General features: G+C 46.0%; 2 protein-coding genes across 7 annotated transcripts in view; one reads left to right on the forward strand and one right to left on the reverse strand.

Moving 5' to 3' along the window:
• mvb12a (multivesicular body subunit 12A) overlaps positions 1-5,299 on the forward strand; it is a 44,018-nt gene extending 38,719 nt beyond the window's left edge. For all 6 annotated transcript variants that reach the window (XM_067973188.1, XM_067973187.1, XM_067973186.1 and 3 more), the window contains exons 8-10: positions 1,827-1,879; positions 2,735-2,794; positions 4,078-5,299. In XM_067973188.1, coding sequence (XP_067829289.1) covers positions 1,827-1,879; positions 2,735-2,794; positions 4,078-4,140 — 176 coding nt within the window. In that variant the 3' untranslated portion in view covers positions 4,141-5,299. The remainder of the gene's footprint in view (positions 1-1,826; positions 1,880-2,734; positions 2,795-4,077) is intronic.
• Positions 5,300-10,555: 5,256 nt separating this feature from the next.
• atp13a1 (ATPase 13A1) overlaps positions 10,556-27,363 on the reverse strand; it is a 93,819-nt gene continuing 77,011 nt past the window's right edge. Inside the window, exons 22-26 of the mRNA XM_067973184.1 lie at positions 19,600-19,796; positions 17,760-17,902; positions 13,071-13,182; positions 12,569-12,712; positions 10,556-10,897 (exon numbers count right to left, since the gene is read on the reverse strand). Coding sequence (XP_067829285.1) covers positions 10,787-10,897; positions 12,569-12,712; positions 13,071-13,182; positions 17,760-17,902; positions 19,600-19,796 — 707 coding nt within the window. The 3' untranslated portion in view covers positions 10,556-10,786. The remainder of the gene's footprint in view (positions 10,898-12,568; positions 12,713-13,070; positions 13,183-17,759; positions 17,903-19,599; positions 19,797-27,363) is intronic.

Below are 27,363 nucleotides of genomic sequence, written 5' to 3' on the forward strand. Positions count from 1 at the left end.
GATAAATGGTTCATTCTCGGACTGGCAACCAGTGGCCAGTGGTGTTCTGCAGGGATCAGTGCTGGGTCCCCAACTCCTAACAATCTATATTAATGATTTGGAGGAGGGGACCGAGTGTAACATATCAAAGTTTGCAGATGATACAAAGATGGGAGGGAAAGTAGAGAATGAGGAGGACATGAAAAACCTGCAGGGTGATATAGACAGGCTGGGTGAGTGGGCGGAGATTTGGCAGATGCAGTACAATGTTGGAAAATGTGAGGTTATGCACTTTGGCAGGAAAAACCAGAGAGCAAGTTATTATCTTGATGGCAAGAGACTGGAAAGTACTGCAGTACAAAGGGATCTGGGGGTCCTAGTGCAAGAAAATCAAAAAGTTAGTATGCAGGTGCAGCAGGTGATCAAGAAGGCCAACGGAATGTTGGCGTTTATTGCTAGGGGGATAGAATATAAAAACAGGGAGGTATTGCTGCAGTTATATAAGGTATTAGTGAGACCACACCTGGAATACTGCGTACAGTTTTGGTCTCCATACTTAAGAAAAGACATACTTGCTCTCGAGGCAGTACAAAGAAGGTTCACTCGGTTAATCCCGGGGATGAGGGGGCGGACATATGAGGAGAGGTTGAGTAGATTTGGACTCTACTCATTGGAGTTCAGAAGAATGAGAGGCGATCTTATTGAAACATATAAGATTGTGAGGGGGCTTGATCGGGTGGATGCGGTAAGGATGTTCCCAAGGATGGTTGAAACTAGAACTAGGGGGCATAATCTTAGAATAAGGGGCTGCTCCTTCAAAACTGAGATGAGGGGAAACTTCTTCACTCAGAGGGTGGTAGGTCTGTGGAATTTGCTGCCCCAGGAAGCTGTGGAAGCTACATCATTGAATAAATTCAAAGCAGAAATAGACAGTTTCCTAGAAGTAAAGGGAATTAGGGGTTACGGGGAGCGGGCAGGAAATTGGACATGAATTTAGATTTGAGGTTAGGATCAGATCAGCCATGATCTTATTGAATGGCGGAGCAGGCTCGAAGGGCCGATTGGCCTACTCCTGCTCCTATTTCTTATGTTCTTATACCAACAGAGCAGTAACTGTGGCCTGGAACCAGAAACGAGATAAATCTTCCTGTCAATTGTCCCATGAATCTCTCTGCTCCTCACAACCCGCGGTCCACCTCCCCCAGGCCAGAGTTACTGCTCCGTTGGTATGAGCCCCCTGTCCCTTCCTCCCCCATCGAGAGCTCCCGCCCCCCAAACCCACGTGTGATATGCTGCCATTGATTGACTGTTTTGTAAATGAATGGACTGTGAAACTATTTAGCTCCTGGCTGGTACTCATGACCTCTGCCACCTCATGGCTCAGTCTGTAAGCGCACTGCCTCGTTCTGCATTGAACACGTGGAACAGAAAATCCCGATTGGGCCTCTGATCGTCATTGAGGTAGCCGACCTGAGCTGGAGTGGCGATACTGGTCCTCCACTTTGAGCTCCGTGTTTGAGTTAGGGAGGGGAAAAGCTTCCCAGAATATTCAACCTGCTGGAAAGTGCATGTGTGTATGTATATTGGGGTGAGGACAAGAATGGGCTTATCGATGGTGCACCTCACAGTTGAATAGCCGATTTGATATTCATGAGTAGGCTCATTTTTGGGTGAGGTACCAGAGGGTGGCTGGTGCAAGTGGAATCATAACATGAGCAGGAGTTGGTTTCTACAGGGGTGAGGGGTAGATGGTACTGTAATTTTGAAAAGGTTAACTAGCTGTGATAACAGTCAGAATAATGAACCTGTTCACAACCTACCCTGTTTTTTGCTTCTCTGTTTGGCAGCTATGGACGGAGTCCCATTTGTACTACACCCTAGATTTGAAAGCAACATGAATGTAAGTATAGCCCAAGCCACCTCAGGCATCATTTCTCAAAGGATGGCAGTGATTTCAAATAGTTTTTTTTCTGTGTTGTATATTCGAAGGAGCTCTGTTTAATTTCCACACCCTTTACTGTCGTCTGGGGAACTGCCTGTCCAGTAATTATACACTTGTAGGGCTCGAAGACCAGACCAAGAAGTTAGTGTGCTATATTTTTATTCTGCCATTTGTGACTATCCAAAAAATTCCGGCTACCGATCCGGGGACCCCCGCTGGAAAGTGTGTGGAGGTTGGGAGTGACTAACTTCAGGACATCTTGGAGTGTTGTCAACTGACATTTGAACTTCCTTCAATGTTTGTCATAAGCTGGTTCTCAGCACAGCTGATTCATTTTATTGTTGCGAAACAGCAGCTTGGGGTGGGGAGGAGCAGGAAACTATCACACTAAGCCCTGCCGCTAGTTGGAGGAGTCTTTGGACTGGCACACATCTCACCCACTCCCACAGAGAGACAATACTGAGGCAGCAGGAAGGGGAACATCAGAGGGTAATAACAGAGGGGAGGAATAAAACCTCTACTGTTGAGACTGGATTGATTTAGAGTCACTGGCACAATGGTTTAACTTGACCTTATCAAGACAATTGTAAACAATTTTACAACACCAAAGGTGTTGTAAAATTGTTTACAATTGTCAACCCCAGTCCATCACCGACTGGCATCTCCACATCATGGCTATTATCAAGACAGGCAGGGGCCACATGGGAACTCCAATACATTGCAGTCCTTATCACCTTGTAAAAGGTTACATTAGGTTGTGTTGTATTGCAATGGGACGGGGTGCTGTGATTCACAGTTGGTGTCTTCCTGCAGGTACCAAGTGCTAACATTGCGAATCTCCAAATTAAAAGCCGCGCTGAGATAGAAAATGAGGTACGTTTGACGTGCTTGTTATTTATTTATCTGCATAGCAAATATTTTCAATGTGTCACCGTTCGCATTTCCTTTTACACTTCCTGTCCACCTGACTCATTAAAAGTAGAACTCCAGCCCCTGTTCACACCTCGGTGTTCAGGCGTTGAGTTCCCAGCACTAATTCATTTTAGCCATTTCACCTGCATAAAGAAAACCAGTTTTTCTCATTTGACTGAGGACAGTGGTGAAAAGATTACCTGCCTTTTGTCAGCAGGTGCTTAGTGTCACAGTTGTGAACAAAGTACATAAAGAAGCCCCTTTATCTAAATAGAGCTCATTAAATTCGAGTTGGTAACAGATCATCAGTCGCCTCAATCTTATTCTCTGCAACTCCATCCCTGAACCACTGCAACACTCTCATCACCTCTAAGAAACATCTCTATTACAAAACTTTTGGTTACCCTACCTAATCTCTCTCTCTCTCTCTCTCTTGCTTGACATCCATTTCCTCATGCCCTCCTGTGAAGCACCTTCAAGAGTTTGTTTAAGTGAAATAAATTGTTATGTTCGGAGAGGGAAACACATATATGTTTCCGTTTTCTCACCATACCCTAATAATAAGACCCTATGATGTGTCAGATTTTCCCTCCTTATTGCTCCCTCAGCCTGCTCCTGTAAAGTGTCTGTTTATAATTGAAATGTAGGGCCAACACAAGATCGCAGACCATCTAGTGTGATATCAGGTGGGAGGGTGGGTTTGGATGCCGTTGAGCGGGTGCCAAGCACGGAATTATCAGTCAGACTGATGAGATTTGGAGAGGCCTTGGGGAAAACCATTGCTGGAGGTTCTGAGAGGCTGAGGTCTTTGAAGAAAAGAAGTTGAAGATGATCTTGTTCTCTTCAGTTTTCTCCCTCTGCAGTGAACGCCACCCACCCACCCACCCACCCACCCCCCCCCCAAAATGGCGCTCGGTTTGTGTGAGTGGAGGTGGTATCGGCCGGCAATCAGCAATGAGCCCGATCCTGCCCTCACCCAATGTGTATGTGGAGAGAATACTTATTTTCTCTCTCTCCCCTCTCGTGAATAGAGGCCAGTTATAGCACCCACTGTGGCTGCCCCAATGAGACCATATGAGCACAACCCAGGAGACCAGTTTGAGTCCTCTGGTCGATATGGTTCCTTGGCACCGGAGGATAGTGCGTTCACCCACAGAGACTTGTAAATGTGCAGCCAAATTCCCTGCCGGCTAGGACCAGTTCAAGGAAAGTTGCTGTTAAACTTGTGACTGTTCTCGTTTTAGTATAACTACAGCTTCATGACTGAGAAGACTGCAGCTGCCAGACTTCCTCCAACAGCCTCCTAGAGCACGGACCAGCGTGAGTTTGACAGAACTCCAGGACGCGGCCTCCTCACCTGACATTCTTACCTCTGACTTTATGAAGTCAAAAAGCATGGAGTTGTGCACGGGCGTCACTGTGAGGTCTAACAAAACCCTTTTTATAGAACGAATGTAGGCTCGTTTGCACATCCGGAGACTGTCTCTGTACAACCGCCTTTTATTTGAGAGTTTTTTAATTCTTGCTCAGTAAAGGGATTCTAGTCCATATATATCTGTACATTGCTGCTGAAACGTGCTTTATTACTGCAGGTGCTGTAATCAAGTGGGACAAGAAATGCATCCATTTATAAAAAATATATCTCAAACCAATATAGTAGAATAATGTGGGAGCAAGTTAAAGGTTAGAGTGACGAGGTTCAGGTAGATTAGATGGGGAATAATGAGTCCTGGGGGGATTGCAAGGTAGAGCAGTGAGAGAGGGGGGCTCGGGTACCATTGGGAAGGATTAATACCTGAGCCCTTGCTGCCATTGCCAGCTGGCTGGTGTTACAAGGCAGAATGTGAAGCAGTTTTACGTAGTTGGATGAGTGGGGAATATTTATCACTATAATCTGATTGATCGTGTCCATTAAACGTCCCTAATTTAGCACAGAAACGGATGGACAGTGAATTAATTCTACATACGGCAGTATGGGGCAAACTCCAGCAGGCTTGCCTTGCCTGAATAACCTGCTGCTTGCCCTCTATTCAAAGTTGCTGTCAACCCAAGTGTGGGGCCAAGTCAACCCAAGTGTGGGGCCAAATCAACCCAGGGACCTCCCTTTGCACTCGCCCCTTCCTTCAGTTTGTGTGTCGTACAGTTTGTGTTTTAAATCAGTAATTTGCCCAACCCAGCTCAGGTTTGGTGTCGTAGCTGAGCAGGAGATGGGGTAGGGCACCGGTCAGGGGTGGGGGGGTATAGTCCACATTAAGAAGTATGTTCATATGATTATAGTTTCTTAGAGGTTGAATGTTTCACTTTAGGTGACAAGTGATCTGAAGTCACTGTGATTCTTATAAATATATATCTGTACTCTGAGAATCAATACAATCCACTTTCTCGATCTGTTTGATTTAAAACTATCCTGTGGTTTCCATTCCACAAACCAGTTTTTAACATTTATTAAACAGTTATGGAGAATAATCTGTATCCTGTTTTTTTTTTTCCCCCCTTCAATCGTTCAAACCCCACGGTCTAGATGGCTGATACTGTCCCTAAATAAACGACTGACTGGGTCTCGGCAAGAAATGAAATAGGGGGAAAAAATTTCCCAGCAAGTTGAGCAATGATTTCATGTATTGTATTTTGAGTATTGCAGCTCCTCAGTAACTTGGGGACTACGTCGCGCTGTGCGTTCCTGAGCCAAACAGACCAGCAGGAAGGCCACTGTTTTGATTCCCGCTCTGTGCCACGTTATCTAATCTCAGCTAGGCCAGTAATATAGACACGACAGATGACCTCAGCGCCCCGGCAGTAGGGAGGGGGAGAAATCTCTCATTTCTGCTCCTTCTCGCTGTCCAGTTCATCCAGCTAGAAAACCCATGCGAGTGAATGTCAGCTGAGGGCAAGATTGGGCTTGGCTGTGGCGCCTTTCCAGGTCAAATAGGCCATTGATGCTCACTGTCCGGGTTCACTCGTGCAGCATAGCCACTTGCGTGGGAACTGTGGAACTGAACCCACGAGTCTGCAGACAAGGGAGGGGAAGGGAAGAAGTGACTGTTTTAAAGTATTATACAATGATTTGATACTACAGTATATGTTTGTTTGACACAAGCAATTCAGAAGAAACTTCTTTACTCAGTGAACGGTGAGAATGTGGAATTTGCTCTGACATCAAGTGGTGAATAGCATAGATGCATTTAAGAGGAAACTAGATAAGTACATGTGGGAGAAAGGAATAGAAGGATGGGGTTACATGAGGTAGTGTGAGAGGAGGCTCGTGTGGAGCATAAACCTGTTGGGCTGAATGGGGGAATAGCACCTGTGCTAAAATAGCAGAGCAAGGAATTTAGCACGGGCATATCGCACCAAATGCTCACTGGAAGAGCGGATCAGAATCGCAGGCCTGGCTGTAATTGTTCTGCAGATGTTCAGCTCTTTGATTAAATTTTTTTCCCTCTTCCACCACGTGCTTTGCTAGTGAGCAGCGTCTCCCTTGACCCATTCCTCCTCCACCTTCTCAACTTCTGCACACAATCCCAGCAGGGAATGGAAGAGGCTGAGCTGCTGGTACTTTATGGGATTGTGACCGGTTGAAGGTAAGGTTGCCAACTCTGGGTGGACATAAAGTTACAGAAACAGGCCATTCAGCCCAACTGGTCTATGCCAGCGTTTATGCTCCAAATGAGCCTCATCCCTCCCCACTTCATCTCACCCTACCAGGATAACCCTTCTATTCCTTTCTCCCTCATGCTTTTCTAGCTATTTACCTCAACTACTCCTTGTAGTAGCGAGTTCCACATTCTTGCCACTCTCTGGGTAAAGAAGTTTCTGCTGAATTCCCTATTGGATTTATTAGCGACTATTTTATAGATAAGACTTCTAGTTTTAGACTCTGTCACAAGTAGAAATGTTTTCTCTATGCCTACTTGATCAAACCCTTTCATTATCTTAAAGACCTCTATCACATCACCCCTCAACCTTCACTTTTCTAAGGAAAACAGCCCCAGCCTGTTCAGCCTTTCCTGATAAGGATATCCTCTCAGTTCTGGTATCATTCTTGTGAATTTTTTTTGCACCCTCTCCAATGCCTCTATATCCTTTCCATAATATGGCGACCAGAACTGTGTACAATACTAGTGTGGTCTAACCAAGATTCTATATAAGTTTAACATAATGTCTTTGCTTTTCAATTCTATCCCTCTAGAAATGAACCCCAATGCTTGGTTTGCCTTTTTTATGGCCTATCGCTACTTTGTGATGTGTATCACAGGACCTGCCTTCTCCAACCACCCCACCTGCTCAAACAACCTTTTTGCCCCATCTCCAACAGTTTTATAACCATTAAACAAAAGCGTTTATAAAAAAAATGCTTTTTCTCCTGGAGATTAATCTTTAATTCCTAGAAAACCCAGGACAATCTTGGAGGGTTGGTAATCTTGGGTGCAGTTCTGGATCAGAGTATGATATTTAGAATTCAGCAAGTCTGAGGAACTGATAATTTAGTTTATTCCAGAACAAGCCTGTGCACACAGCCTCTGCTAAGAGATGTGGCTGTTTACAAGTGATTTTGGAAAAGATTCCAGGAAGAATGACTCAAGATTTTTTTAAAAATCAAATTATTACTTTAAATGATGGTGCACAAGAGCATCCAAGGATTTTGCGGCTGGTGCAGTGAATTAAACATTGGCCTTTCCCCTCTGTGATCTGGGTTTAAATGCAGCTCGGATTACTGCATGCAGAATTATGAGCACGTCTATCCCAGCCCAACCTTGCGGGCTGAAAATCTCCGATGGTCCTATGTGAAAAGAGAGTCAAAATTCTGCGGATGTCAGGCAGCATCTGTGGAGAGAAACGGAGTTACCGCTTCAGGTTGGTGACCTTTTATTCAGAACTGGAAGGTGTTAGAGATGAATGGCTTTTAAGCAAGTGCAGATCCAGAAAAGGGGGAGCATGGAAAGAAAAGGGAGGTCTGTAATAGGGTGGAGGGTAGGAGTGATTAAATTACAAAAGTAATGGCGCATGGCAAAAGGGGGTAGTAATGGGACAAGTAAAGAAACAAAAGATGGGTCCAGAGGAGATGTAAATGGTTACAGCAAAATAGCAGAGCTGGCAGAAGAGTCCCGTGGTTCAGGAATGTGGCGGAAGAAAGGTGGGTAGACCCCAGGGATGTGGACCCCTGGCTGGCCATGGATCCCCAGCCCACACCACCTCCACTCCCAGTGGCTCTGGTGCAGCCAGCCTCCATTACTACTTGAAGAGATTGGTTATTCTCAATTCAAGGGATGCAGGTTTGGCGTTGAGAAGGGCTGCAGTACGTTGCAGGGAGAGGGGATCTCATTTGCGACCTGGGTTATTGTCTTGTCACGTGCTCCCGGGTGTCTCCCTGTCACTAAGTTAAAGGCATTCGCAATTGATGGCGCTGATTCCCTCTCTGGTAATTACGCCAAACTCCATCACATCACCCAACAATATCCAGAACTTAAAAAATGCTCAAAATGGCATATTACCCATTTCAGGAAGGACACTATCCGAGCCCAAAACTTTAATCTGTTTTTCTCTAAGATTTTTACACACCTGTTGGACATTTCCATTTTTATTTCAGATTTCCACTTATTCTTTTAAATATGGGGAAAGAACAGGGAGTGTAGGTAATTGGCTAGCTCTTTCAACGAGCTGGCAGAGGCACGATGGGCAGAATGGCCTCATTCTGTGCTCTATCGTTCTAATATCCTGACCATTTTGAAGTCATATGACTTGTGAAATTCAGACAAGATGTCAAACCATTCACCAATTCAGGTGCATATTAACAATCTATGGTGCTATTTAAAGTGCAGGCACATCTCTCAGGGTCCTGATCAACAATCCTCCCTCAATCACATCAACTGGCCGTCAATCTCTGTTCGTTGTGGCTGCTGTATTTCCTACATAGCAAGTGACTACACCTCAAAATTAGTGTGTGAAGAACTTTGTGGTGTTTTAACATAAGTTACTATTTTATCTCAAGTATTGTGAATTTTTAAATCAGCTCTCTCACCCAAGTTAGGTCATGGGTTCAAGCCCCACTCCAGAGCCCGGAGCACATTATCTTGGCTTTAGTGTTGAGAGCGTGCTGCACTGTCAGATGAGACGTTAAACCGTCTGCTCTCTCAGATGGATGCAGAAGATCCTAAGGCACTATTCGAAGAGCAGGGGCGTTCTCCCCATGTCCTGGCCAGCACTTAGCTCTCAACCACCACCAAAAGTAGATTATCTGGTCATTTATTTTATTGCTGTTTGTGGGATCTTACTGTGTGCAAATTGGCTGCTGTATTTCCCACGTTGCAACAGTAACTACACTTCAAAAGTACGTCAAAGGCTGTGAAGTGCTTTGGGACGTCCTGAGGTCGTGTATAAATGGGAGTCTTTCAGTTAACCATCATTTATACCATTAAACTGCCCTTGGAGTTGCCAACAGTCAGCTGATAAATCTAAATTTAAAAAAAAAATATGCATGCAGGCAAAGGAATTAGGGGAAGAGACTGGAAAAACTTGCAGAGCCACCTACTGCCCAGAGCCTGTAACTACATTGTGAAAGTTGACATAGCAAAACTGAATGGGGAAATGTGACCCTAGTAATTCATAATGGTAAATGTTCACCAAAAAACTGTGACAACAAGGAAGGGTTGTGGACAGGAAGTTTGCATGCTATGCACAATTTTTAATATATAGGTAGATACAATTGAATCCAAACCAGGAAAATGGATTTATTTGGCAGTAAGCTGATATCGGGGGCAGTTTATATCCTTCTAGAAGAATCAGCTTTTCCCCCAGTCCATTGCCTGGCAGCTCCATTGTTTTCAGTCACACAGGAGACAATCCTGCCTGGCAGGCACGATATCCCTGCAGCTGGACATTGTGACAGAGGCCACAAACTCTCCGTGGACAGAACATCCAGTGAGACCAGCATTCCATGGCTAGGCTCTATGTGGAGTTCTGTTGCTTGTACAGGGCAGCTTGTATCCCCGGTAATAACCCAAAGGCCAACTCCTGGGGCGGCTCCAGTGCAAAAAAATAAATAAATAAATGGTTGAGGTACTGGGAGACGCCTGGTCTTTGGATAAGCGGCCGATGACTGATGAGCGCGGTCTCTTACTGCGGGACTTAGACACAACCCAACATTTGAAAAATAAATTCCATCTTTGTCCCTGTTCCATCCATCCTTCCTTCCTTTCCTGAACGTATTGCCTGTTCTCTGGGGTTTTACCCTAGTGAGCCTTGCATGATGGGACTTTGATTGCCAGCAGGCTGATTGATCATAGCCCAGTCCTAACTTTGCCCAGTATCTATACATCTTTTACAGCAGGGGTCACTGGATAGCACTAAGGAGCACGAACCCTCCCCCTCAAGTGATCCTATCCCTCTAGTGGCCCTGGCTGAAATCAGCAAACTCAGCAGCGTGAATCCAGGTCCTCTCTGTTCAGTCTGACTCTGTGCTACATAGGGTGGCACACTTAACTTATATTTTACTTAACATATTTTTGAGGGGAAAAACCCCTCACTCTTGCAAATTGCAAGCTTCAGCAATGCTGGCCGTTAGCCAACAGATAAAGTAAATGAGGAAAACCTTCACCTAATGATCTCTATTGAAGACATCTCTCTTGGTATGCTTACAAAAAAACCCAGCAGCATTAATGAAGATTTCACGTTCCATAGTTTGTAAAGAGATGGAGAGCTGAGTGGCCCAGAATTCACAAACACTCAAACTGTACATGGATTTATTTTTTTTCTCCTCCAGAATATTTTTTTTCTTTTGGTACGAAAATACCAGTCGTATTTTTTTGTATCAAAAACCATTTAAGAAAACGGTTGGCGAGTTAAAAGTCCGTCTGCAGGGAGTGGCTCGATGTCCAGCCTCTCTCGCCCTGAATTCTCCCACTGGTGTACGAACCAGCTGTGGACTAGTGCGGTGCAGTGAGGAAGGTTCAGTTATCAGGAAGGCACGTGAAATCTGCTGCTCCCCAGCAACGCCTGAAGGGTTCGGTCCAGCCCAAGTGCCACCAGGAAGTCAGCCACCAGGACCCCGGCAATCACCATCTTCAGCTGTGTCAAAGAAACCAGAACTAATTTTAGCCTTTTTGCCCAGTATGTCTCTCCCAGTAATCCTGACAAAGTTCTACGGTTCTGCGGCTGCAAGTTTCAGTTCACACTGGGGTAACTCTGGAAAGTGAGGACTGCTGGTTCACGCACAGAACAGGTCAGGTGCAATGCTAAGCTCCCCCTGCTTTTCACCAGAAGCCTTAACAACGACATACCTTGTGCTTTTCAACTGCTGTGATTCCTGCACCACAAGACCGGACAATCCAACTAGTGCTGAGCCCAGGCAGGGACAGAGAGAAAACTCGGACATCGGAAGTCTGAGCGGAATTAGGATCCCAGGAATCAATTAGGATCCCAGGAATCACAGCATAAGAGCAGGTCAGAGGCTGGGTATTCTGCGGAGAGTGACTCACCTCCTGACTCTCCAAAGCCTTTCCACCATCTACAAGGCACAAGTCAGGAATGTGATGGAATACTCTCCATTTGCCTGGATGAGTGCAGCTCCAACAACACTCAAGAAGCTCAACACCATCCAGGACAAAGCAGCCTGTTTGATTGGCACCCCATCCACCACCTTAAGTATTTACTCCCTTCACTACCGGTGTACCTTGGCTGCAGTGCGTACCATCCACAGGATGCACTGCAGCAACTCGCCAAGGCTTCTTCAACAGCCTCCCAAACCCGCGACCTCTACCACCTAGAAGGACAAGGACAGCAGGCACATAGGAACACCACCACCTGTATGTTCCCCTCCAAGTCACACACCATCCCGACTTGGAAATATATCGTCGTTCCTTCATTATCGCTGGGTCAAAATCCTGGAACTCCCTTCCTAACAGCACTGAGGGAGAACCTTCACCACACAGACTGCAGCGGTTCAAGGCGGCGGCTCACCACCACCTTCTCAAGGGCAATTAGGGATGGGCAATAAATGCTGGCCTTGCCAGCGACGCCCACATCCCATGAACAAATATAAAAAAAAATTAGAATCTCAGGAATTACAGCATGGAGTTAGGATCCCAGGAATTACGGGGCAGTAATCAGGATCCCGGAAGCCCATGTGATGGTACTAAACTTCTACTGAACCTGTCTAGTGGGATCCCACTTCCCTGCTCTTTCATATTCTCCCCTTTCAAATACGACTCAATTCCCTTTTAAATGTTAGTCTCTGCCTCAGTAGCCCTGTGTGGTGAAACATTCCATGTTCTAATAACCCTCTGAAAACATTTCTAAATTCCCCCTTCATTCCTCTAGTGATAATCCTCAGTCTGAGCCCATGTTCTTGTTCCCTTTTAACACACTGCCTCCCCATTACTTCTACAAGCTCCTTTTAATCATTCCCCTCTCCCTACGTCGGTCCATTTTACTTACAAACAGCCCACGCTCTTCACAGGGTCTGAAGTGATCCTCTTAGCTCTAACATCGCAGACTCACTGCTTGAGCCAAAGCCACCGCCTCTTTTCACCCCCACAACAAAGGGTCTCACCCACTTTCATCCCCAAAACTGGGGCAAATTGATTTCCTACCCAATACCCACTTCCCCTGCTCGTTCAAGGGCCAATTGAGTTCACTCTCCACCCCCCCCAATGTCATGCCCGAACCTTAGTGATTCTGAGTAAGTTGTAGTGGAGCTTGTGAGAGGCGTACAGAATGAGACTTATTTTCTATCCGTACCTCTGTTGGAATTTCCACCAGCCCAAACTGCTGGTTGAACTCTGCCGAGGATCCCGTGAGCAGGCCCACAATGGCAAGGCCTGAAATCACAATACTCCACAACAAGGGCTTGTTCTCCCATAGACTCTCCATGAACGGATGACCCTGAAAACACAGAGGTCGAGCTTAGCAACAGACGACATTTCATAACAGCACCCTGTTCCCTCGGATTCTTTCATAGGGTGAAAAGAAATCTTCAGGGTAAATGATAGTGGCTTGAAGAATGCTCACTGCCCACTGCGATAATACTGCCCCTAATCTACATACAGTGACTTGAGAATTGAAGCCCCCTCACTCCCATAAAGGCAATTATTGGTGCCACAGCTAGGTGTGAGTTTAACGACTGGCTCCAGCACGACAGGAAGTGAACCGCACACTTGGTGATTAAAAGTCAGTGAGGCCTCCACGCCCCCCCCCACCCAGTCAATCAGCCTCTGATAGGTACACTGCACTCTCTTCTTACCTTGTAATTAATGGCGAATGTGGCCATCTGCATGGCCATGGACATGATGTACACTGTGCTGTTTACCAGGCTGGGCTCAAACTCTTTGTACAGATCCACAAACCCGTCTGAACTGGAAATAGATAAAGGAAAGGAGGGCTTTAAAACACAAAATAGAGGCCATGGGACAACAATCATGAAATGCCCAGTCCAGGAAGACCGAGGATCAGACCTCTGGTCCCCAACAAATAGAAACACAACTGCTGTACCTCAGCAGCTCAAAGGTCACTTACTGGCTGCAAGACTTGTGAGCCACTTAGTCAGCAACATGAATCGTCTCTAACCTTCCACCTTCCTCTCCGGAAGTTGCTGACTCTCACCATACCATGGCGGTGAACGCCTTCCAGTACTTATCGCGTGGCCATTTGACCATCTACCACGGAAACTAGTGTTGGCGGGCGAATGGACCACGGAGTGAACCACAGCCGAACACAATTCACCTGCGCGCATGTCAAAGAGGGGTCACTGAATAGGAACCCAGACCAACCTTTCCCCTCCCTCACTCAGGGCTGTGATGCCCACATTGTGCTCCCTAGCCCACCATTTTTAGTCAATTAATATGAGTGGGTATTAACACTCTGTTTGGTACCAATGGCAAGCACTTCTTTCAATATCCCAGCTGAGGTAAGCTAACTCAGCACAGACACAAGCTCCAACCTTGGGCCTTCATCAACAGGACATTCATCACTCGGCCGCTACAGGAGTGAAATTTAATCCTTTTAATACATTTTCTTTCCCTGCAGATGACAGAATCTGTTTCCTTCCCTCAATCTCTCTCCCGCTGCAGTGAAGCCAGTAACAGAGCTGCAAGCTCCCCGTCGCTCGAGAATCTGGCGTGCCGAAGACCTAGTGAAAGATGCTCATGCTCGTCAACATGTGGGTATGGTCAGAGGGTTAAAGCGGCAGAACAATTACATGGCCGGACCTACGTCTCATGAATTGGACCCTGCTGGTTACTGGAGCGCTGCCTGGACAAACTGCACTGGGTGCTGGAGAGTATGTTATAGATTTGCCACGAGTCCAGGGGCAGTCTCAATCTAAGTCAGGGTGGGTAGGAACCCACAGCACAGAATGTCCACATTGATAAAAGGAAATTAGGAACGCTGGCAATCTGAAATTAAACAGAAGATGCTGGATATACACAGCAGGTCAGTCAGCATCTGGAAGAGACAGGCCAATGTTTCTGGCATAGGTCTCCATCAGAACTGAAGAAAGTTGCCCATGTGGGAAATGGAGAAACTCACATTGGTACAGGAGGGGCTGCTTTCCTGAGGCTGGATAAATCATGTTATCGAGAGAGTGTGGGGGAGTTTTACTCCACATCACGTTGTACTCAAGTGTCAGCTGTGGTTCAGTGGGTAGCACTCTCCCCTCTGAGGGTGCGGGTTCAAGTCCCACTCCAAAGGCTTGAGCACCAAATCTAGGTTGACACTTCAGTGCAGTAAAGGACTTGCATTTATATAGCACCATGCACAGCCTCAGGACGTCCCAAAGTGCTTCAAAGCCAATTAAGTACTTTTTGAAGTGCAGTCACTGTTGAAATGTAGGGAAATGTGGCAGCCAATTTGCACACAGCAAGCTCCCACAAACCGCAATGAGATAATGTCCAGAAAATCAACATAGTATTTGCAGCACAGAGACAGGCCATTCAGCCCAACTGGTCCACGCCAGTGTTTATTCTCCACACGAGCCTCCTCCCACCTTACTTCATCTCACCCTATCAGCATATCCTTCTATTCCTTTCTCCCTCATGTGTTTATCTAGCTTCCCCTTAAATACATCTACACTATTCACCTCAACTACTCCTTGTGGTAGCGAGTTCCACATTCTAACCACTCTCTGGGTAAAGATGTTTCTTCTGAATTCCCTATTGGATTTATTAATGACTATCTCATATTTATGGCCCCTAGTTCTGGTCTCCCCCACAAGAGGAAACATTTTGTCTACGTCTAACCTATCAAACCCTTTCATAATCTTAAAGATCTCCATTACGTCACCCTCTCAGCCTTCTCTTTTCTAGAGAAGAAAAGAGCCCCAGCCCGTTCAGTTTTTCCAGATAATTATAACCCAATGTAATCTGTTGTAATCCATTTTTAGTGATGTTGGTTGTGGGATAAATATTGGCCAGGACACTGGGACAACTTCTTTAATAGTGCCATGGGATCTTTTACATCCTTGGTTTAATGTCTCATCTGAAAGATAGCACCCCCGACAGTGCAGCATTACAGTCTCTGGAGCGGGACTTGAACCCACAACCTTCTGAATCAGAAGCGAGAGTGATACCAGATCCAAAACTAACACTCCAGTGCAGTACTGTCGGAGGTGCCATCTTTCGGATGAGATGTTAACCCTCTCAGGTGGATGTAAAAGATTTCATGGCACCATTCGAAGAAGAGGAGGGGAGTTCTCCCTGGTGTCTTAGCCAATATTTATCCCTCAACCCAACACCACTAAAATAGATTATCTGGTCATGTGTCCCATTGCTGTTTGTGGGATCTTGCTGTGCGCAAATTGGCTGCCACGATTTCTACATTACAACAGTGATTACAGAGCTAAGCGATTCCACAACCAACGGATCAGATCAAAGCTCTGCAGTCCTGCCACATCCAGTCGTGAATGGTGGTGGACAATTAAACAACTAACGGGAGGAGGAGGCTCTGCAAACATCCCCATTCTCAATGATGGCGGAGTCCAGCACGTGAGTGCAAAAGACAAGGCTGAAGCGTTTGCAACCATCTTCAGCCAGAAGTGCCGAGTGGATGATCCATCTCAGCCTCCTCCCGATATCCCCACCATCACGGAAGCCAGTCTTCGGACAATTCAATTCACTCCACGTGATATCAAGAAACAGCTGAGTGCACTGGATACAGCAAAGGCTATGGGCCCCGACAACATCCCAACTGTAGTGCTGAAGACTTGTGCTCCAGAACTAGCTGCGCCTCTAGCCAAGCTGTTCCAGTACAGCTACAACACTGGCATCTACCCGACAATGTGGAAAATTGCCCAGGTATGTCCTGTCCACAAAAAGCAGGACAAATCCAATCCGGCCAATTACCGCCCCATCAGTCTACTCTCAATCATCAGCAAAGTGATGGAAGGTGTCATCGACAGTGCTATCAAGCGGCACTTACCAATAACCTGCTCACCGATGCTCAGTTTGGGTTCCGCCAGGACCACTCGGCTCCAGACCTCATTACAGCCTTGGTCCAAACATGGACAAAAGAGCTGAATTCCAGAGGTGAGGTGAGAGTGACTGCCCTTGACATCAAGGCAGCATTTGACCGAGTGTGGCACCAAGGAACCCGAGTAAAATTGAAGTCAATGGGAATCAGGGGGAAATCTCTCCAGTGGCTGGAGTCATACCTAGCACAAAGGAAGATGGTAGTGGTTGTTGGAGGCCAATCATCTCAGCCCCAAGGCATTGCTGCAGGAGTTCCTCAGGGCAGTGTCCTAGGCCCAACCATCTTCAGCTGCTTCATCAATGACCGTCCCTCCATCATAAGGTCAGAAATGGGGATGTTCGCTGATGACTGCACAGTGTTCAGTTTCATTCGCAACCCCTCAGATAATGAAGCAGTCCGAGCCTGCATGCAGCAAGACCTGGACAACATCCAGGCTTGGGCTCATAAGTGGCAAGTAACATTCGCGCCAAATAAGTGCCAGGCAATGACCATCTCCAACAAGAGAGAGTCTAACCACCTCCCCTTGACATTCAACGGCATTACCATCGCCGAATCCCCCACCATCAACATCCTGGGGGTCACCATTGACCAGAAACTTAACTGGACCAGCCATATAAATACTGTGGCTACGAGATCAGGTCAGAGGCTGGGTATTCTGCGGCGAGTGACTCACCTCCTGACTCCCCAAAGCCTTTCCACCATCTACAAGGCACAAGTCAGGAGTGTGATGGAATACTCTCCACTTGCCTGGATGAGTGCAGCTCCAACAACACTCAAGAAGCTCGACACCATCCAAGATAAAGCAGCCCGCTTGATTGGCACCCCATCCACCACCCTAAACATCCACAGGATGCACTGCAGCAACTCGCCAAGGCTTCTTCGACAGCACCTCCCAAACCCGCGACCTCTACCACCTAGAAGGACGAGAGCAGCAGGCGCATGGGAACAACACCACCTGCACGTTCCCCTCCAAGTCACACACCATCCCGACTTGGAAATATATCGCCGTTCCTTCATTGTCGCTGGGTCAAAATCCTGGAACTCCCTTCCTAACAGCACTGTGGGAGAACCGTCACCACACGGACTGCAGCGGTTCAAGAAGGCGGCTCACCACCACCTTCTCGAGGGCAATTAGGGATGGGCAATAAATGCTGGCCTTGCCAGCGACGCCCACATCCCGTGAACGAATAAAAAAAAAACACTACAAAAGTACTTCACTGGCTGTAAAGCGCTTTGGGACTTTGTGAGGCTGTGAAAGGCACTATATAGATGCAAGTCTTTCTTTTCCTTTACTCGATGCTGAAAGTGGGTGCCCAAAAAGTTAAAGTGTTGTGGTTTCAAACACAGGAAAATCTCACTTGGATGAGCACAACAAGGGAAAATAAAAGCACATTTCTGCAAAGGGGTTTTGCATCTTTTCCTGGGTAGGATCATGAGATGAGAATAGAAACAATGAGGAGGGTCTCACCTGGAGGAGGAATATTCCTGTGCCGTCTTGTACAAGAATACTAAGCTGATAAAATGGACAGCAAACTGCAGCAGTACGGTGAGTATCGTGTACAGGTTGAATATGTTTGGCAGCGGACGCACCTTCGACAGGGACTTCAGTGGCTGCAGAAAGTCAAGAGATCAGGAGGTTACGTTACCAAACGACCCACAGGAAGTCACATTGCCCCTCCCCTCTCCTCGTCCAGTGGTCTGGATCCACAGGGGCCAGGCGCCCTCTGCCATCTCACTCAAATGGCCGTTCGTCCTGTGCGAACTTGGACAGTGAGCACAATTGGGAATCAGCCAAGCCAAACACTACAATCGTCGGACAAACACACCCACAACTTTGCATCAGGGGGTCACTGGATAACGGCCGGGAGGAAGGAACCTTGGCCAATATACACACCCTCCCCATCAAAATCCTGGGGACACAGAGGCCAGGGATTGAACCCAGAACTTTCCTGATCTATATAACTTGACAATGTATTCACTGAGCCATGACAGCCACTGTATATCATATGTTACAGCTGCACAGGCACAGACTCTAATTTTCAGGTAACTGACTGTAGATTATCACTTGATAAACCTGCAGCGATGGTCAGTCGCTAATCCATCGGGTTTGATGTAGTCACATATTAACTACAAGGAGCGTACTGGCCACGGACGTCAGTCAGCCTGCTAAGTAAAAGGCTGGGGGGGGAAAAAAGATGATGGGAACAGCCCGGGAGCCTCCCTGAGTGTTACTCGCTGATCACTGCGTGTGGACATATGGCATGGGCAAGATCAGGTTCAGTTACAATGCCCTTTGTGGGCAAATGGGCCTGTAGACATTCACCACCTCAGCTCATCCAGGGAGAATGACCAATACAAAGCCTGTGGTCTCTAGACCATTAGCAACTTCCACACAGAGCGGGGAAGAGGAAGGGAGGGAGGAAGGGAGGAAGAGACAGAGCAAGGAGGAGACAAAGACAGACAGAGACACACACAAAGAAAGACACTGGGGCCAGTTAGGAGCTCTACAGAGCAGCTCTCAAAAGTGGCCACAAACCTTTGATGAGGTATAAGTGGCGAACTCTCCCTGACCATTCAGGAAGCACAAAGAGTTTCAGAAGCAGCATCAATCTGACCTCAGCCTCGCAGGCCCAGATTTCTGCCCAATCCTCGGCCTCTACTATCGAGTGTAAATGTTTCCAGTTCCCACACCTGCCCCTACAGATAAGGGAATTCCTCAGGCAGTAAGTGCAGGACCTCGATGAGAAACTAAAGTGGTGACACCAGCTCAGCACAGATAACATACATGCAGCTGGTCAGCAACTTGTGAGAACGACTAGTACATTATATAACAGAGGCGAGCGGTTTTCTAGCGGTAATTTCTGTGGGGGATCAGACAGTGGTCACAAACACTTTGAGCTTGCGATGTCATCTAAACCACTCCATCAGATCACTACCTCGTAATCGCTCCTGGGTCCCTATCCTAGTGTAGATTTCCGGCTAACCCAGTCTGGTCCGGGGTCGGTTCCGGGCACTGTTGATGCCAGGTTATAAGGGGGCAACTTTCTTCTATTTGCTTATTTGAACAAAAATGATTCATACTCACTCTAGGCCTTTGCTAAAATCAGAGAATGCGAGAGGGAGAGTTATTGGGTTTAGATTATACAACAGAATTACTATTGCGACTGGTATGGGACTACCACACTGATCATATATAAGTTATATTACAAGACGTTTAAATAAATTCATAAATAAATACAGGTGATAGCCCATGTAGGAAGTAATGAGTCAGGTACAGATTCACAAATGTTAAGTAAACCTTACTTTACCTTCGATCTAGAGATAAAGAGGAAACAGCCAGCTAGAAGTAGCCCTTGCAGTGTGGCCTGAAAGTCGCTGAATTTAACTCCCTCCAGGTACAGCACGCTCTGGCTGTAGGCGAGGATCAGTGCGTTCAGGGCCAGGATCTTAAACATCTGCAGCGTGGTTACCAACGTGCATCGGCCCTGTTTTATCACGTAGCATACTGCGGAGAGGGAGAGGGACAGAACAATCACAAATCTGAACTATATCTTGGTGCAGCTGGTGCCACAATTCCCATACAAGGTCACTTCCCGATTCTCCACGTGCAGTGGCAGGGAGGTGCTGAACGATATGTACGGAGATAAGGGAACAACTGGCTGATCTCAAGCACCTCCTGGCTGTGAGTAGCGTTGGAGGAGGCCTGGGAACAAGTCTCAGCAGTTTCGTCGGCCTGGGTCAAGCCATTTTTTTTTTGTTTAGGAGATTCTCCCCCTCTCCGTGCGTTTCCCCCCCGTGCCCCAGGCAATGACTCACGCTGGGGGTACAGTTGCTGGGATACACATCAAATGTCCTTCAGGCGTGAACCTTGACTCTGGGTCTTGGCAGCCTACTGCACCATGATGGGCATCGTAGCTGGAAATCCAATCATGTAACTAACCAACATCCACACTTTGAACTACCCAACAGGGATCATTTGCTAGTGATGACGGGAGGGAACCCAGGCTGATTTTCCTCCTTACTTGGCCCAGAGACACAGACTAACTGTTTCCCCCACAGATGAGCCCACTTGGATCAGCTAATTCAGCACAGATCAGGAATCGCACCTGAAATCATTGTGCCTCATTACCATTTATTCAGACATTTTATCAACCCTTTCGAATATTGATTTGACTACCAGGAGCCGAACGAGACCATACCTTGGAGATTCATAGAATCATAGAGCACAGAAGGAGGTCATTTGGCCCATCGTGCCTGTGCTGGCTCTTTGAAAGAGCTATCCAATTAGTACCACTGTCCTGCTCTTTGCCCACAGTCCTGCAATTTTCTCCTTTTCAAGCATATATCCAATTCCCTTTTGATAGTTATGGAAAAGGACAAAGACAGAGCAGGAGTTAAAGTTCTCAATTGGGGAAAGGTCAATTTTACTAAACTGAAGTGATTTAGCAGAAGTAAACTGGAAATAGCTACTTGAAGGTAAATCAGTTTCAGAGCAGTCGAAGACATTCAAAGAGGTGATTCACGGGGTTCAGGGTAAACATGTTCCCACAAAGAAAAAGGGAGGGGCTGCCAAATCTAGAGCCCCTGGATGTCAAGAAGCATTCTTGATATAAGGCGGAAAAAGAAAGCCTATGATAGACATCGAGAACTCAATACTACGGAAAGCTTAGAGGAGTATATAAAGTGCAGGGGTGAAGTTAAAAAGGAAATTAGGAAAGCAAAGAGAGGGCATGAAAAAGTATTAGCAGGTAAAATCAAAGAAAACCCATTAAATACATTAAGAGCAAGAGGATAACTAAGGAAAGAGTAGGGTCAATTAGAGACCAAAAAGGTAAACTATGTGTGGAGGTGGAAGATGTGAGTATGGTACTTAATGAATACTTTGCATCTGTCTTCACAAAGGGGAGGGATGATACAGGGATTGAAGTTAAGGAGAAGGAGTGTGAAATATTGGATGGGATAAACATAGTAAGAGAGGAAGTATTAAGTGGATAAATCACCAGGGCCAGATGAAATGTATCCCAGTCTGTTAAAAGAAGTCAGGGAGGAAATAGCGGAGGCTTTAACAATCATTTTCCAAACTTCACTGGATACAGGCAGAGTACTGGAGGATTGGAGGACTTCTAAGGTTATACCGTTGTTTAAAAAGGGAGCGAAGGATAGACTGAGTAATTATCGAAGTCAGCCTAACCCCGGTGGTGGGCAAATTATTGGAATCAATTCTGAGGGACAGGATAAACTGTCACTTAGAAAGGCATAGACTAACCAAGGACAGTCAGCACGGATTTGTTAAGGGGAGGTCGTGTCTGACTAACTTGATTGAATTTTTCGAGGAGGTGACAAGGAGTATCGATGAGGGTAGCGCATTTGACGTAGTCTACATGGATTTTAGCAAGGCTTTTGACAAGGTCCCACATGGCAGATTGAAAAAAGTAAAGGCCCATGGGATCCGAGGAACTACGGCAAATCGGATCCAAAATTGGCTCAGTGGCAGGAAGCAAAGGGTAATGGTCGACGGGTGTTTTTACGACTGGAAGGCTGTTTCCAGTGGGGTGCCGCAGGGCTCGGTACTAGGTCCTTTGCTTTTTGTGGTATACATTAACGATTTGGACTTAAACGTAGGGGGCATGATTAAGAAATTTGGGGATGACACAAAGATAGGCCACGTGGTTGATAGTGAGGAGGAAAACTGTAGACTGCAGGAAGATATCAATGGACTGGTCAGATGGGCAGAAAAGTAGCAAATGGAGTTCAATCTGGAGAAGTGGGAGGTAATGCATTTGGGAAGAGCAAACAAGGCAAGGAAATACACAATAAATGGGAGGATACTGAGAGGTGTAGAGGAAGTGAGGGACCTTGGCGTGCATGTCCATAGATGCCTGAAGCTAGCAGGACAGGTAGATAAGGTGGTTAAGAAGGCATTTGGAATGCTTTCTTTTATTGCCGAGGCATAGACCATAAGAGATAGGAGCAGGAGTAGGCCATTCGGCCCCTCGAGCCTGCTCCGCCATTCAATGAGATCATGGCTGATCTGATTTTTACCTCAACTCCACTTTCCTGCCTTTTCCCCATATCCTTTGACTCCCTTGTTGATCAAAAATTTGTCTAACTCAGCCTTGAATGTATTCAATGACTCAGCCTCCACAGCTTTTTGGGGTAAAGAATTCCAAAGATTCACAACCCTCTGGGAGAAGAAATTCCTCCTCATTTCCATCTTATATGGACGACCCCATATTCTGAGACTAAGCCCCCTAGTTTTAGATCCCCCCATGAGGGGTAACATCCTCTCAGCATCTACCCTATCGAGTCCCCTCAGAATCTTGTATGTTTCAATAAGATCTCCTCTCATTCTTCTAAACTCCAATGAGTATAGACCCAACCTGTTCAATCTTTCCTCATAAGACAACCCTTCCATACCCGAAATCAACCTAATGAACCTTCTCTGAACTGCCTCCAATGCAATTATGTCCTTCCCTAAAGAAGGGCACCAGAACTGTACGCAGTACTCCAGGTGTGGTCTCACCAGCACCCTGTACAGTTGTTGCATGACTTCCCTGCTTTCATACTCCATCCCCCTAGAAATAAAGGCCAATATTCCATTTGCCTTCCAGATTACCTGCTGCACCTGTATGTTGACTTCTTGTGTTTCATGTACGAGGACACCCAGATCCCTCTGTACCACAACATTTTGTAGTATTTCTCCATTCAAATAATATTTTGCTTCTTTATTTTTCCTCCCAAAGTGGATGACTTCACATTTTCCCACATTATATTCCATCTGCCAAATTTTTGCCCATTCGTTTAACCTGTCAATATCCCTTTGCAGACACTTTGTGTCCTCATTGCAACTTGCTTTTCCATCTGTCTTTGTATCATCAGCAAATTTGGCCACAAGACACAATGTAAAAGCAGGGAGGTTATGCTGGAACTGTATAAAACACTAGTTGGGCCACAGGTTGAGTACTGTGCACAATTCTGGTCACCACATTATAGGAAGGATGTAATTGCACTGGAGAGGGTACAGAGGAGATTCACGAGGATGTTGCCAGGGCTGGAGAATTTTAGCTAGGATGACAGATTGGATTAGAGCGGAAATGAGGAAAATTTTTTTCACCCAGAGGGTGGTGGGGGTCTGGAACTCACTGCCTGAAAGGGTGGTAGAGGCAGAAACCCTCAACTCATTTAAAAAATACCTGGATGTGCACCTGAAGAGCCGTGACCTGCAGGTCTACGGACCAAATGCGGGAAAGTGGGATTAGGCTGGGTGGCTCATTTCTCAGGCGGCGCAGACACGATGGGCCGAATGGCCTCCTTCTGTGCCGTAAATTTTCTATGAAAGTTACTACTGAATCTGTTTACACCACCCGTTCAGGCAGTGCATTCCTTATCATAACAACTCACTGCTTAAAAAAAGGTATGGTCTAGCTCGACTATGGATGAAACACAGTTAGTCTGTGTCTCTGGTGACTGACTCTCCTGTTTTTCCCTATCTACTTTATCAAAATCTCTCAATTTTGAACACCTCTATTAAATCTCTGCTATGTAGAGAACAATCCCAGCTTCTCCAGTCTCTCCACATAACTGAAGTCCCTCATCCCTGGTAACTTTCTGGTAAATCTCCTCTGCACCCTTTCTAAGTCCTTGACATCGTTCCTAAAGTGTGGTGCCCAGAATTGGACACAATACTCCAGCTGATGCCCAACCAGTGAATTATAAAGGTTTATTATACCTTCCTTCCTTTTGTACTCTATGCCTCGGTTTATAAAGCCCAGGATCCCATATGCTTTTTTTAAAAAAAGAAACAGCCTTATCAACTTGTCCTGCCACCTTCAAATACTTATGTATGTACACCCCCAGGTCTCCCTGTTCCTGATCAGTATGTTTCCAGCCCAATGAGGAAGGATCTGGATCTGTTCTGGGGAACGAAGTGGGGCAAGTAGAGAATGTTTCAGCGGGGGAGCAATTGGGAAACAGTGATCACAATATTAGGTTTAGAGTAGTTATGGAAAAGGACAAGGAACAATCAAACATGAAAATACTCAACTGGAGGAGAGCTAATTTCAGTGAGTTGAAAGGGGATCTGGCCCAGATGGATTGGAATCAAAGGCTGGCAGGTAAAACAGTAAACCAGCAATGGAAGACCTTCAAAGCAGAGATAATTCAGGTATAGGCTAGACACATTCCCACGAGGGGGAAAGGAAGGGCATCCAAAGCTAGAGCTCCCTGGATGACAAGATATAGAAATTAAAATGAAACAGAAAAAGGAGGCTTATGATAAATTTCAGGCTCATAATACAGTAGAGAACCAAGCTGAATATAGGATGTACAGAGAATTGAAAAAGAAAATAAGAGGGGCAAAGGCAGTGTATGAGAATAGATTATCAGGTAACATAAAAGGAAACCCAAAAATCTTTTATAAACATAGAAATAGTAAAAGGAAGGGTGGGGACAATTAGGGACCAAAAAGGAGATCTTCTAGTGGAGGCAGAGGGCATGTCTGAGGTACTAAATGAGTACTTTGCATCTGACTTCACTAAAGAGGATGCTGCAATGTCACAGTAAAGGAGGAGGTAGTAGAGAAACTGGATAGGATAAAAATAGATAAAGAGGAATTTAAAAGGATGGCAGCACTCAAAGTAGAAAAGTCACCCGGCCCAGATGGGATGCATCCAAGATTGCTGTGGGAACTAAGGGTGGAGGTAGCGGAGGCTCTGGCCACTATCCTTAGATATGGGAGTGGTGCCGGAGGAGAGGAAGATTGCAAATGTTACACCCCTGTTCCAAAAAAGAGGGATAAGCCTGGCAACTACAGGCCAGTCAGCCTAACGTCGGTGGCGGGGTAACTTTTAGAGACAATAATCAGAGACAAAATTAATTGTTACTTGGAAAAATATGGGTTAATAAATGACAGCGAGGGCGGATTTGTTAAAGGCAAATCGTGTTTGACTAACTTGATTGAGTTCTTTGAGATTGGTGTTAGGACCACTGCTCTTTTTCATATATATTAATGACCTGGACTTGGCCATAATTTCAAAGTTTGCAGATGACACGAAACTCCGAAATGTAAACAGTGAGGAGGATTGTAACAGACTTCAGGAGCACAGACAGGCTGGTGAAATGGGCGGACACATTTAACGCAGAGAAGTGTAAAGTGACGCATTTTGGTAGGAAGAATGAGGAGAGGCAATATAAACTAAATGTTACAATTTTAAAGGGGGTGCAGGAACAGAGAGACCTGGGGGTGTATGTACACAAATCTTTGAAGGTGGCAGGACAAGTTGAGAAGGCTGTTAAAAAAGCATACAGGTTCTATAGCTTTTTAAACAGAGGCATAGAGTACGAAAGCAAGGAAGTTATGTTAAACCTTTATAAATCACTGCTTTGTATATTGTGTCCAATTCTGGGCACCACACTTTAGGAAGGATGTCAAAGCTTTACAGAGGGTGCAGAGGAGATTTACTAGAATGGTACCAGGGATGAGGGACTTCAGTTATGTGGAGAGATGGGAAAAGCTGAGGTTGTTCTCCTTAGAGCAGAGAAGGTTAAGGGGAGATTTAATAGAGGTGTTCAAAATCATGAAGGGTTTTGATAAAGTAAATAAGGAGAAACCGTTTCCAGTGGCTGGAGGGTCAGTAACCAGAGGACACAGATTTAAGGTAGTTGGCAAAAGAATCAGAGGCAAGATGAGGAGAAATTGTTTTACGCAGCGAGTTGTTATGATCTAGAATACACTGCCTGAAAGAGTGTTGGAAGCAGATTCAATAATAACTTTGAGAAGGGAATTGGATAAATACTTGATCGGGAAAAGCTTGCAGGGCTATGGGACGAATTGGATAGCTCTTTCAAAGAGCTGGCACAGGCACAATGGTCCTCCTTCTGTGCTGTATCATTCTATGATTTAGTTTATATTGCTTCTCCATTCTTCCTTCCCAAATGTATCATTTCACACTTCTCTGCATTACATTTCACCTGCCGTGTTTCTGCCCATTTCACCAGTCTGTATGATTGGTGGAAAAAGTTCTGACACAATGTGGTGTTTTATTTTATCCCATGTGCCCTGGATCATACATCGCTTGCAACCAAGACAGAAATTCCCCGGCTCCAAACCCTTTATTAATGCCACACTGAGCCAGAAATTCACGTTGCTCCTCTCTCCATCCCTTGCTCTTCAATCCAGGCACTAGTGCTCCCAACAAGCTCCACCATCCTGCCCCATCTCATAGTGCCACTGGAAAATTCTAGAACCGGAAAAAATACCCCTTTGGTTGAGCTTAACCCACCCTGGTGGATGATGGAAGTCCGGTAGATATTATTCATCTTGATTTTCAAAGAATTTGATAAAGCGCCACGCAAAAGACCGCTAAGTAAGGTTGTATCTTGTGGGGCTGACGGGAAGATTTCAGGTTGGATCAAGAATGAATTGCATTCACATTGACAGAGAGTGGTTACTAATGGTAGCAGCTGTGTGTGGGGTCCAATTACTGGTGCAGTCCCGCAGGGATCGGTGTTGGGGCCATTGCTCCTCACCATCTTTATTACTTTATCTGGATGAAGGTGGCAGGGGAACGGTTTGCTGATGACACTAAGATATTAACAGGAGTTAGGACCTTAGATGAAATTAATAGTCTGTAGGCAGATCTAGACGTACTGGGAGAATGGTAGATATCCTTCAATGTAGACCAGTGTGATGCATTTTGGACTGGGTGATTCCAGCCATATACAACACCCCATGCAGGTTGGCCTGTTCGATGCTTCTGAGCGAGAGAAGGACCTGGGGGTTGTAGTTGATGAAACATTGGAGGTCCATGACCAGCGTTGTGAGGCTGCTGCGAATGTGAAAAGGGTGCCTAGCCAGAACAATTGTATATAAAACAGGTACAATCTTTACCTTTGTTTGGCTGCATCTAGACTACTGGGCCCAGGTACCAAGAGGGAACCTGCTCACTTCACAAAGGAATGATGGAAAGCACAGGGAGACTGAGCAAGAGGAGGAACATTTGATAGAGGCAAAGTAAATCTGCAATAATTAGGAAGCACAGCACGTGCTGTGTGTTAAGGGACACCGGGGTGGA

Source organism: Heptranchias perlo, chromosome 37 (assembly GCF_035084215.1).
Source record: "Heptranchias perlo isolate sHepPer1 chromosome 37, sHepPer1.hap1, whole genome shotgun sequence".
Taxonomy (NCBI): Eukaryota; Metazoa; Chordata; class Chondrichthyes; order Hexanchiformes; family Hexanchidae; genus Heptranchias; species Heptranchias perlo.